The sequence below is a fragment of the Orbicella franksi genome, chromosome 7, assembly GCF_964199315.1.
Source record: "Orbicella franksi chromosome 7, jaOrbFran1.1, whole genome shotgun sequence".
In the NCBI taxonomy this organism is placed as follows: domain Eukaryota; kingdom Metazoa; phylum Cnidaria; class Anthozoa; order Scleractinia; family Merulinidae; genus Orbicella; species Orbicella franksi.
This window is the reverse complement of record NC_138151.1, coordinates 31,014,025-31,026,524: the sequence shown is the minus strand read 5'-3', so window position 1 is coordinate 31,026,524 and position 12,500 is coordinate 31,014,025. Positions and strand designations below refer to the sequence as shown.

The 12,500-nt window shown below is 38.2% G+C and overlaps 2 protein-coding genes across 2 annotated transcripts in view; both read left to right on the top strand.

The window, feature by feature from the left end:
• The window catches only part of LOC145492017 (beta1,4-N-acetylgalactosaminyltransferase A-like), a 10,300-nt gene extending 4,416 nt beyond the window's left edge, over nucleotides 1-5,884 (top strand). The window contains exons 2-7 of the mRNA XM_081471332.1: nucleotides 512-642; nucleotides 1,695-1,811; nucleotides 2,358-2,545; nucleotides 2,840-2,962; nucleotides 3,603-3,707; nucleotides 4,619-5,884. Coding sequence (XP_081327458.1) covers nucleotides 512-642; nucleotides 1,695-1,811; nucleotides 2,358-2,545; nucleotides 2,840-2,962; nucleotides 3,603-3,707; nucleotides 4,619-4,769 — 815 coding nt within the window. The 3' untranslated portion in view covers nucleotides 4,770-5,884. The remainder of the gene's footprint in view (nucleotides 1-511; nucleotides 643-1,694; nucleotides 1,812-2,357; nucleotides 2,546-2,839; nucleotides 2,963-3,602; nucleotides 3,708-4,618) is intronic.
• Nucleotides 5,885-7,429: 1,545 nt separating this feature from the next.
• On the top strand, nucleotides 7,430-10,874 carry LOC145492718 (uncharacterized). Its single transcript, XM_081472117.1, has 2 exons — nucleotides 7,430-7,736; nucleotides 9,910-10,874. Exons 1-2 carry the CDS (start codon nucleotides 7,616-7,618, stop codon nucleotides 10,872-10,874), a joined length of 1,086 nt encoding a protein of 361 aa, XP_081328243.1. The 5' UTR covers nucleotides 7,430-7,615.
• Nucleotides 10,875-12,500: the final 1,626 nt, after the last annotated feature.

Genomic DNA, 12,500 nt, shown 5'->3' with positions numbered 1-12,500 from the left:
TTCAAGAACATCAAATTTCCGCAGAGCAACTATCAGCCGATATTTCCTCAGAAGAAACACTCTATTGTTTTGTCGAAGGAAAATACCCGGATGTATAGCACTCGTCCATAAAAATTTTTCTGTAAAAAAGCAGGCTTATAGAAAAAAAAAAAAAAAATTAAAAGACACAATCTGTCTTGTTTCTCTTACACTTTCAAATTTTACATTTGGCTTTCACGCCTTTCCTCTAAAAAAGTTGAAAATGGTTCAATATGATTTTTGAACTGGAGCGCGGAAGAAAATTTGGTGGTGAGAAATTAAGACAATAGAGTGTTTATCTTCGAGTAGCCTGATAGTCGCCCCGCGGAAATTTATGTTTCTAAACCTAGCATATTTTGTCATACAAGACCGGCTCAAAGAGCCGTTTTTCGATACTAATAACAATCTTTTAGTCCATAATTGAGAAAAAATGTAACATAACTTACACATTTATATTATAAGCTCAAAATATATCCAACTGATTATATTTCAGTGGGCCGTGTATATGTAAACGAGTCGATTCCTAGAATGGAAGAAGTAGAGAAGGAAGTGGCTATTGTGCATGGCGGCTGGGTCAGTAATGGCGGATGTTGGAAACCTATTGAATGCAAAGCCAGAGTCAAGGTGAGGTATCTATCCAAATTTCTTCATTTTTTGATCAGCTTAACTATAAATTTGAATTTTTAAAGGATTTTTGGATTCTGCTGTATGTAAAGTATATCTTTGCAGAGATTAAGGTTGATGTTAGTGATATCAGCGTGCATCATTTAAGCAATAGAGGACTTTTTCCGTGTTAACATAGCCGTACCTAAACGCATCTATTGACCAATTAGAGCGTGCATACTACAGTGTATCTTAAATATTTTTCTTGTTTTTGTAATTTAACAAGAAATATAAGGAGTAACGTTATTCGACGTTTCGATGTATCCAGCATCATTATCAAGAATAAAAATCGTTAAATGTCAAAGTTGTTTAAAGAGTTGAGTTATAAATATCATTAGGTGGAATTCCTACGTGCGCGATAATTGTGCTAATGATAAAGTTTCCCGCGAATCGAGTCCGATTGCACGTTCAATGATGGTTTGAGATTTTGAGAAAAAACAACTTTTCGTAAATATATAATTTTTCACGTTATTATTGTAAGATAGTTTTGTGCTGGTATGTAGATTCGTTGGTATGCAAGTTACGTAATTATGCTAAGAAGTTAATATTTAAGGAGTTTGTCCGTTAGGAGTTGTCACTTTGACGGCATCTCCGCTTTTGATCCGTTCATTTTGGAAATTTTTTTTTTTAGTAAATTTCCGTGTTTTTGTTTATTACGTTTATTGTGTTAATAACTATCCTAGGGCAATTTATGTCTGATCAATAAACGAGATGCCCCCTCCTATATGACTGATGTTTTCTTACTTATACTAAGTTAGAAATTATTTTGTTTCGTTTCACTGCAGAGTGATTAGACAACAAAAAGTAGTGTAGCTTATTCCGGCACTTTTTGAGGACCGAAAAATTGTCCGCGATAGTTGATTTCTCGACTCCATGTTGTTTCATATGTTTGCCAATCGAAGATCTGGAGCTTGTGTGTTCGATAACGCGTTAGTACAGGTGTCGGTTGGTAAAACCGACATAGTTAGGTTTTCTATTTGTCCTTTGTTAACGAAGAGATACTTTCTCCACAGATGGCCTTAATAATTCCATACCGTAATCGTTATCAACAGCTATCAATATTTGTTCGACAAATGCACCCTTTCTTGAAGAGACAGAATGTCGACTACAGAATCTTTGTAGTAGAACAGGTAAGTTTACGTAGAATAACTAAAATTGTCATTAGCTATACCAGGAGTAATAATTGTGATCTATTTGGAAATGTCTCTTTTCCAAATATAAGAACTGGAATCGGGGGCGGACTTTTTGTGGGTTGAATGTAAGATATTGAAAGAATTCGATGCGACAAATTGTGAAAAAAAAGTATTGGAAAGGTCTGATCCATCTGTGAGATATAAAGTACAATGATTTGTTCTAGAAGAGAGCTAACATTGCATAATAAAAAAACAATTTCTTGTTAAGTAGAAATCTTATTTCTTACATAATCAATCATGCATCTCTGGCGGACAATTTCCGTTTAAATGTTTCGAAAGCAAACTAAAAAAATGAACATATTAATAAATATTTAACTCTGGCTTGGGCTTTTGCCCAAAATGGATGATGAATTTTTTTGGGAATATTGTTCTTGCGTCATGCAAGCTCCGACTCGAACGATTGAGAAATAGAAGGCCTGTTGGTATTCTGTCACCTACAATATGAATGAAAACGTTGGCTAACATGAATAATTTCATCACCAGGCGGGAAATACACCGTTTAACCGTGCATTACTGTTCAACATTGGCTTTAACGAATCAATGAAGTTTGACCAATACGACTGCTTTGTATTTCACGATGTTGACTTAATACCAGAGGATGATCGTAATGAATACACCTGTCCCTCATCTCCCAGACACTTGTCAGTAGCTGTCGATAAATTTAATTACCGGTAAGTGCTTGACTGAATCAATTTTAAACTCATTACTTTGGGGAGAGCGAGACTGGATTTAAGTTTAAGATAATTTCCCCCGTCCCTGCCCCACTCAAGAAAAACTTGCGAGTGACAACCACAAGATACACAAGGTCACATTCAGTGGAAGATGAACACGGATTCTCCTAAACAACTCAGTAATTTCCTCCAGTATTAACAAAAATAGTAATGTCTGCTGACTCTGGCCATGAAGTTTCTGAGTGAAAGTCAATAGTTTGCTCATTTATGAGCTGATTGTCTGTTTTTTTCCAGTCTGCCATATCAACGTCTTTTTGGAGGAGCTGGTTCTTTTACGAGGGAACACTTTGAACTTATCAATGGCTTTTCAAACGAGTTTTGGGGCTGGGGAGGAGAAGATGACGACCTTTATAAAAGGTATAATCAGTGTTTTTTAATAAACAAATCAGTGAGGTCGCTTGCTGTCTTACACATGAGAGGAGGGTACAAGGCCCCGTCAACACTACGGCGGAGAAATTCGAAAACGGCGTTTTCTCAATCCGAAAACGGATTAATTTCCCATCCAAACACTACACGCAACGATCAACGACGGCAGAATAGGTTGAGTGCGCCCTGAAGGATTAGGGTTTTAAAATCACATGATTATCAGGACGTCATCGTTTTTGAAAAGCTCCGGTTTCGAAATGTTTTCCCACCACACTAAAATCGCAAAGCTGTGGGGCTTTCAAATTTCTCCGGTTGAAGAACGCTTTCGAAAAGCTCTTTTTTCGTGAAAGCTGCGATTTCAAATCTCTCCGGCGAAGTGTGGACGGGGCCCAAGCAAACGATTTTCAACTTCCTATAACAACTCGATTGTGAAATTCATTTAATATTCTTTTTCTCTTTTTGACCGCTTTCGCAAAAATCCGGCTTTTCCATGCATTGTTTTCAGCGACGAAGAGCTTACGATCGAAACTTCAGCTTCACAAAATCACTACAGTAGCTAATGTAATTTATCTTGATCAACAGCAAGTTGATGAATAACAAGGTTTCTAACCACACATGTTTCGTTTACCAGAATTACTGCCAAGGAGCTCAAGCTTATGCGACCATCCATGCAAGCTGGCAGGTACAAAATGTTGAAAACTTTTCACTTCCGCAGCACTGGGGCCAATCCAAATCGGTATGTACAGTTATCTATGCCTCGTACATTGAGAGATATATCTTCATCCTGAGTCGTATTCAACACAAACGACATTTGAAGGAACGTAGAATGGTTTTACCTTTCAAACTGTAAACTTTCACATTTGTCGATTTATCTCATCCCATTTTCTTCTGTCTTATACCTTTACTTCCTATCCTATCCCATCCCATCCCATCCCATCCCATCCCATCACATCCTATCCCATTCTATTCTGTCCCATTCTATCCCATCCCATCCCGTCCCGTCCCGCCCCGTCACGTCTTCTCCCATCCCATCTAATTCCATCCTTTACCATCGCAGACCATAGTGATAGAGAAATTCGCATAAATACAAATCTTTAAAGAATTCCTGTCAAGTATAATTCAAATGTACTAAATTGAATCCATTTTATAAGTACTTTTGGACTGTAAACATCCGTTGCTAGGGGCGTTGCTATGTTAAAGTATAGCTACCAGTGTGCAGATTTCGTAATTTAAACGCAAATCAAGGAGCAATTAGAGGAAAATCATTTCAAAATACGTTTTGCAAAAGGTCGGAGAATGGTCAGAGAATCTTTATGTTTCGAAAAAATGTTTTTTTTGGGAGAGAAATTTGTGTAAGACCAACTTAAGGTTTGCTCGAATTAAATTGTAAATAATTTTAACTTTATGTAGCTAAGATATATTTTAATGTGTAAATAGTGTCCCCAATTAGCTTTTTTAACGCTAAATACCATTGACACGCATATAGTCATTCATTCATTCATTCATTTATTCATTCAACCCATCTCATCGCGTCCCATCCGTCCCGTTTAATTCTATCCCATTCCATCCCGTTCCGTCCCGTCCCATTCCGCTTCATCCCGTCCCAGGCCATCTTAACAGATATATTTCTTTTCAATCCACCTACAGCCTTGCTAGCCTTAAAACTTCTGTCAAGCGAATGAGTACGGACGGTCTGAATTCCCTCAAGTACACAGTGCAGCATGTAACAGAGTACCCTCTTTATACTCTGGTGTCAGTCGATGTGAAAGACGCCATGAAAATTACAACAACAACATGAACGCCTTTCCCCACATCAACAGTCGACATCATGCGAGGAGAGCATTTCAAGTCTTCTGCACTGGATTTGATCGTCCAATCATTGGCCTGAGTTGTGCGAAAAGTGGATAACACTATCCACTCCATAAATTACTATGCAGCGAATAGTGTGGTTTGCTTTGGGAAGACTTATCCATTGGATAGTGATTTATCCGGTGGATAGCATTACCTACCTTTTGAACAACTAGGCACAGGGCTGGTTTTAATTTAGTTAAACATTCTAGAAATTTAGGTAAAATGGTAGAGGATTAACTGTAATTTCCGCTTCACTTCACTGGAAAGCCTCACCAAGAGCAATACCTCTTGGAACTACCTTCTAGAAGCTCTGTTTTTCGTTTTGGTTCCAGGAAATTTTCAGGACAGAAAAAACAAAATTTCAGGACAGTTAAGCGAAGAGAGAAAGCTTTTAACATTTACCTCGTCCGGAAATATAAATCGCTCTTGGAGTCTGGGGAGGGGCACAATATATTTTGATGATTGAACTGGGTCAGGACTGGGAATGAGTGAAACTTGGCGTTATACTGTGGTTGCGACGATAGATCGTTTTCGCGTGACATCATCATGTTCAAAAATCCACAACGAAAGAGCCACCAAAGTTTTTATCCCCGTCAGGCATAAATAAGGGCTGCTAAATTTATATTTGTTTACAACTTTTCAGCTCAATAGCGTGCTTCGTTTGGAAACCAGCGCATTTTGAATTTCAGAGTTTTTTGGAGTTATTCAGAGTGGTGTGTGAGATAAAGCTACGATCGCGTAATTTGTAAAAGAATATATATTCTTATCTCGTGGTTTTTAGCCCTTCTAGAAGTTTAAGTGTTAGGAAAAGTGCTTATGTAAATGTTTGTTTATTCAGTACAGATAATCAGTCGCCATTCTCTGAGCAAAGTAAGTTCCACTATTTTCCGGCCGCCATATTGGTTTACCAAGCTGCACCAATATGGCGGTGCATACTGGGCTCTGTAAATTTGTGCGAAATATTTCAACGAATATCTGAAGTTTGGGAAAACGCAGACACCCTAAGCTTGTAGAAGCGTCTTCTTTATTCATTTCCGATAACATTACAATTTCTTGACTTAATCCAGCGAATGGTTTTCGATTTACTTCCTTTATTCTGTGACAGTGAAAACAATCTATTTTTTAGCGAGAAAGAGGACGCACTAAAGTTCAAGTTCTTTTCGCTCTTTTAATTCTTTTTTATACTTGGTACATGCCAATAAACTTGTACACATTGCTACGCTATGGCCGGCAAGGACTTATGCTATTAAAACTTATTTGAAGTATTTTTATTTAAAATAACTAAAAGTAGCTAGTTAAGCTCTGTAACGTCTGTAGCGTTATTCAAGCGTATCGATTAAACGTGGTTTTAAGAGCCAAGGATTTTGGAATCCGTGGATTTTCCATGATGTTGCAATGAAATCAAATTATGAATCCTTTTTATAAATGATTGACGTTCAAACGAGTACAATTTGAACGCTAAGAGCTTCGAGACATTTCCAAGTTTGCAACAGTTAGTGGACACGAACTATAAAGAAGAGATCCTGCGACTGGCTGTTCATTTACAGTGAGAAGCAACTCCGGCCGGCCATAGCTGTTACCTCACTTCACCCGTGCATACGTATTTACTCGGACATTTCTAGCAAACCTGCAGTTTCTTCAATTATACCATAACCAAGGTAGTAATAAAGCCATACAAAGGCCATAAACGTCTTCAGAGTATGTCTTTACCGTGCTGATCCCGTAAACCGTTTTAATGCATGTTCACGGTCCGAGAAAATGTAAATTAGTATTAGGCGCCACACTACGCCGGAGGAAAAAATCGGAAGTTTTACTCTGAAAACTCATCAAATGTTTTCCGTCCACACTACGCCGGAGAAATTTGAAAACGCATCATTCACCGGTCATTTTGCATTTCTGTTTGATTAAAGATCGGGCAGAGTAATATACATACATACATAAACTTTATTTTTTCTCGAATTTAAGAGTAGTGGTGTAGTGAGGAATTGAAAACGTAGCTTTATTTATTCTGGTTAGGCCTTCCGTCCGTCCGCACTAATCCATCACGAAAACGGAACTTTTCGAAAAAGCTCTTCAGACCGGAGGAATTTAGAAAAACAGTGTCGAATCGTTTGTGGTTTATGCCTTTCTATTGTCAACGTTTCTTCAATAATGTGTATCTAATATAACTTTATGCTGTCCAGTTTGAAAACCGTTTTGATGAAACACATTCCGAGGACAACGCAGGCAAAATTCGAGGAAACAGTAGTCCGAGTCAAATTTAGCTGTGAGAAGAATTTTTGGAGTCCAATTTTCAAATTAATTTCAGAGGGAACTGTCCAAATAAGTTAAATAAATTTTTCATTTGGACGCTATTAAACTTTGAATCCATTATGAAGGTTTTTTATCTGTTTTCTTTTTCTTCTAGTGACCTATATTGGCGGACGAGACTAAGAGTTTATTTTGCTGTTAATTCTGAACAGAGAATTTTACATCGCTTGCGAAATGCAATGAGATATTGTAATAATATTACCAGTCCGAAATTCGAATAAATTCTGTTGTCTATGATATGTCAGGCTGGCCTCCATGGGTAACCATCCCCCGCTGGAAACAGCCAAGGCAATTTCAAACGCGTCTTTGTCTGAATTGATTAATAGGACAATTTTGAAAGCATTGTTTATTTTCTACCGCGCTGTCACGGTTATGCGAATATTGCATGCCTCCCTCGGTCGCGCAATATTTTCAAATCGAAATTCAAATATTTCGAGTTTGCTTTAGTTTAAACGTACGTGCTGAAGCCAAACGGTATCCGTAATGTCTTTTATAACGCGAGGTAAAATCATAGGTTTCCTCCTTACTCTCATTCTCGTCATCTTGTTCATGTACACGTCGAACAACACGGGGATTGGAGGGAGACAGACAAATTACAGAAAAGGTAAGGACTGTTGAAGTTTTGATAACTTAATTGGTAGGACATGTTTCGATTATGGTAGAAGACTTTCCCTATACATGGAATACAAAGCACTTATGGAAGTTAATCCCGCGTTGTGTTTAACCAGCTGTTTCCGTAACATGTCTAAGATTTTACGAAGGTAGAGAGTTGCAATGTTCGAGTGTGGCCTCCAGAATTTTTCGCAAGATGTTTTCAACATGCTAGCCAATATTTAAAGATTTCTTAGCGACTATCATTTGACTATGCTATCGCATCGTCTTTTAAAAATCATAGCTCTCGCAAAAGTTATCGTTAAACTTCACGGGTCTGGCAGCTTCGTTTTGTTAGCGGATATATGTGCGTCTCGTGGTCTCGATTTTTTCACAAAGCTTTCTCGGGTCTCGATTGCTTGCCAACTGCTAAAAAAGGTAAACTAGTGATACAATCTTAGATAGTGCATAGTGCAATTTACGGCTCTGACACAGTAGTCACACAGGTCCTCACCCATGCCGTTCTCTCCTTGGGTAGTCAACTAAGCCTTTCCCCTTGGCAGAATATGAGCAGACAAAAGGTGATAAGACATAATCTTAGCAGTGTGTATGTTCCATGTTTGTGTATTCGTTCAAGGCCCCAAAATAACTTACAATTACCGTTTGTCAAGACGGTTTTAAATTTTATTGTGGTATTTTACGTTGAGTTTCGTTCATTTTATATTCAATCAATACGTAGAAGTAGCAAATGTGACAATTTTACTTATCACGCCGCCGTTTGTAACTTGATACATTTGTTTTCCTCGTCAATATCAACGTATGCAACAAGATAGTTTTGTTCCCTCGAAAATATAAGAAACGTGTATTTTTGTTTTTACTCACTGCTGGAGATAAATGGAATATAAAAGTTAAATATCTGCTGAAAAGTCGAAAAGGAACGATTTTGTTTAATTCAAAACGCATATTTTCATTTCAACGATAAACAAGAACTAATCTAATTGTCAAATAATCACGTCAAATCACGGAATAGTGCGTTCATATTCTTTTGCCAGCTTTGGCGTTAACAATAAAACCAAGTCAAACTAATACACAATGCTATCGAGTAATACAACTGAGGAACGCTTCAACGAGAAGTATTGAAGTTAGAAATCGTCACTTTACGGAAATTATATCCCACATCGGTGACCGAGTCACGTCATAGACTGATGAAATTAATTGGCAGTTTCATTAAGCGCCACGGAGTCTGCCGCAATAATAACGAAGTTTCTTTTGTCGCAAATTTACTAGTTTTACAAGCAACTAACGCGGGAAAGTTTCGGCTGAATATGAACTTTTGGCTCTCTTCCATAGAAGAAGAAACAAGTAAACTGCTAAGGGGAAGCAATATGTTTTCATTCTTTATTGGCACCCTGGCAGAAACACAATAGTTATAAATTAAAAGAGCACACGACATTTCTTGAAACATTCCAGACGATAAGCAGTCACAGTAACGTTCTTTGCACTAAACAAAGGGAGAACTGACGTTACCTGAAACATAGCTGCTATCCCCAGCGAAGCGTGGATCTGATCTCGACAGCGGAGTTTCACATTAGCAACGTTGGAACGCATGCGTTTTATGTGTTGTGTTCTACCACAAGGAAAAGCATTCAACGTTCGAACGTAGTCCCGGATATGGCATGTATCTTTCACCTAACTTATAGTCGACTTTGACGTTAACTAATCTGCGCATACGTTTAGATCAAATTCTTTTTGTTGTTAAGAGAATAGCACCACAAGGATAGCAAGAGATTTGCAAAAACATTAATATATTGACAACGGTATGTTTTTGCATCTTTTATTGTAAATAAACATTTGAATTTTATGTATTTACATTTTAACTAGTTTCTAGTTTCTATTTTCTTTTGTTTACTTGTTTATTAAGTAATGTATAGTTATGTTATTTTAATAGTGGGCTTCCTGTGAGGTGGCTTTTTAGCTAAGTAGAGTTGTCACTATAAATAAAGAATTACCATTACCAAGTCTCGGCTTCACGATATGGAAAGTCGAAATACGTTGGGTCCGCGAGGAAAAATGCTAGTCTAGCCTTCTCGCATAGTCTCGCAGTTACTGTTCGCCATCGCTCATATATGAAACCTCTTATATGATATTGAGTGCTATTAATTATTTGAACTCTTTTGTTTTGGCAGCTAAAGCCGTTAGTCGAGAGATAACACCAACCCAGGTTAATGTCAGCGAAGAAGCGAATGCCACAGTGAGAACGACAACGGTGGAATTCACCAAGACATTCATTTATCTTACCCAGACCGAGCAATGCCTTCCTCTAAACCTAGCTAGTTCTTCTGAGATTGGCAATCCCGATACATGCAACTGCGACGTTATAGTGTTAAGTTTTCAAAACAAGTGTCAGGATCAAAATTCATCACACATCACCTATTTGTTTGATCCGAACACTGGATGGGGGACAGGACGAAATGTTCTTTACTTTGCTGCAATAAACAGAACCCCAGGGTACCATTATTACATATTTGTAGACGAAGATGTAATTCTTACTTTTAACGAATTTACTCCTCCAAAGATGGAGAAACATAAGCCGTTCAGGGTGGTAGAGCGATGGCTCCTAGATTACGAGCCTGTAGTGGGTGTCCTGAACTATGGGGTACATCACGGTGCCTGGTGGACATTTGGAAGAAGAGAAGCAGTTTGTGGGATTACCGAGAAATCATTGGTGATACCCGCAGTATGGTTTGATGGTGTTTTCAACGCGCACCATTATAAATCCATACAACACCTTTTTCCTTACCGTGTTCAATACGAAAAAGTAAGCTGGTGGTCGATACACAGGTACTTGTTTTCTGCTGTTGAACTGAAATTCCGTGGACAAGCACTGATGTTTGTGCCGGTTACCGCTGGAAATCCTACGCATCGCTCTTATCCAAAGTCACTTAAGAACATTCAGATATACTGGCGAGACTACATTGAAACGATTAAACACGAAACTCCCGCAGTTTACAGAAATCGTTCGATTTTTGAAGACTTTAAGCAGAGCTTGGATAACTACGTCATCAATACTTTAACCTATTGTATGAATGTTACACGTCATCAACCCATATTGCCTTACGCGCATTTTGAGCGCCATGCCTTGTCGAAGTGAAACGGTTAACAGAAACTTCTCAGACTCGTTGCTAACTAACATCAACTACTAACATTACGTTTTCAACATAGGAGATCAAAGCCGCCGGTAGGCACGTTCCATTTCATTAACACTTCCGGTTTGAATTTCTGGAACTGATTTCCATTGAAAAATTAAATAGCATTTTGCGAAATTCACGGGGAAAAGTGTATCCAAATTTTTAAAAATTTCTTACCTTTCATTTTCATTTTTCAAAATTTCATTTTCCTCGCGAAATTTTTAGTTAAATGGTTCCAGAATCTTTCGAGGGAAATACCCGTACCGATTGCCCACTTTTCGATGTTTTGGTTGATTTCAACGCTGACGCCCCATGTTTGACAGCATCCGATCTGAGTTAGCTTCGAGTTTTTAGATTTTCTTTTGTCCGTTTCCTCCTTAGGTTTAGCCGGGTTTTATTGTGAAGATACAACGGGGGACAAAATTCTTAGGACAATTAACATACTATGCCTTAATTTCTCCTCCTTTGCCCCTCGCCCCTAAGCAATGTTGTAGTTTCTGCAGCCCTGTACACTTTAATTAACCTGTCCTGAAAGTGTTTCGTCATCCCAACATTGTTCGGATTGGGGAGGGGAGGGCCACTCTCGATATCCACGTGGTTAGAGAAGTGCATATTACGCTATATCTGATTATTTGATAAGTTAGGGATGTGGAAGCAAGGTTTTCCATGACTGTTCCAAGGATTTTTGTCCTCCATTGTATATCAAGCTCTTGAGTCCGTGTTGTACCACTGATTTTAAGCCTCTCACATTTCGTCAGAAATACGACGCGCAGCGGAGTGTTTCCGACTCTTTTCTTGGTGTTTAACACGTTGGTAAAACACTGTCTCTCCCAAACGTTTGAAGTTGTCCTTCAGTAGCATTTCAGAATAGATAAATATATTGATTCAATTAAGGCCTTGAGCCTCTGTACTGTATTTTAATTCCGAGCTTTCGCCGTTCCACGGCGTCATCAGGGAATGAAAGAAAATATTCCATAGTGCGTGATATAAAAGTGGTGTAGGTAACGCGAATGATAGAAGTATTAAAGACAATGAGTGTATATAATGTGATTAAAGTATACGATAGTATGGAAAATGGCTAAAGAGTATAAGTGATGAAGCGGTTAAAAATAAAGCAGTTCAAGAAAAAATGAAATAAAATAAAATAGAATAAAAGTTATCTGAGTTCGATACATTCTTTCTGAAATAATATACTACAAACTGGACAATCGTTAATGAGTATGAGTGATAAAGCAGTTAGAGATAGTTCAAAATAGAAGGTCTCAGAGTTCGATGCATTCTTCACGGGAATTAAGATCGGGCTTGCACCTTCGGATGTAGAACTCCTCGAATAATCGCAAGTTGACAGGATCGTTTTCTTGTGCGATTGCTTTGACATCAACACCTTGGCTGTTTTGGTTGTTAGCTGCCCCTTGACCCGTTGTAATGTGTTTTTTTACGGACGAGTTGTTGTTGTTCAGGTGTTGTTTAATGCGATCATGTACAAATCGCGTTGTGCTTCCGATGTAAAATTTGTTGCATCTCTTGCAGGTGACTTGGAACACGTATTTCTTCGTAGGCACAGGTTGGTGTTTGCTATAGGGCAGTTT

Excerpts from the sequence above, each read along its gene's own strand:
- LOC145492718 (XM_081472117.1), top strand. The coding sequence starts at position 7,616 with ATGTCTTTTATAACGCGAGGTAAAATCATAGGTTTCCTCCTTACTCTC. Across the intron at positions 7,737-9,909 it reads ACAGACAAATTACAGAAAAG|CTAAAGCCGTTAGTCGAGAG; the intron begins GTAAGGACTGTT and ends TTGTTTTGGCAG.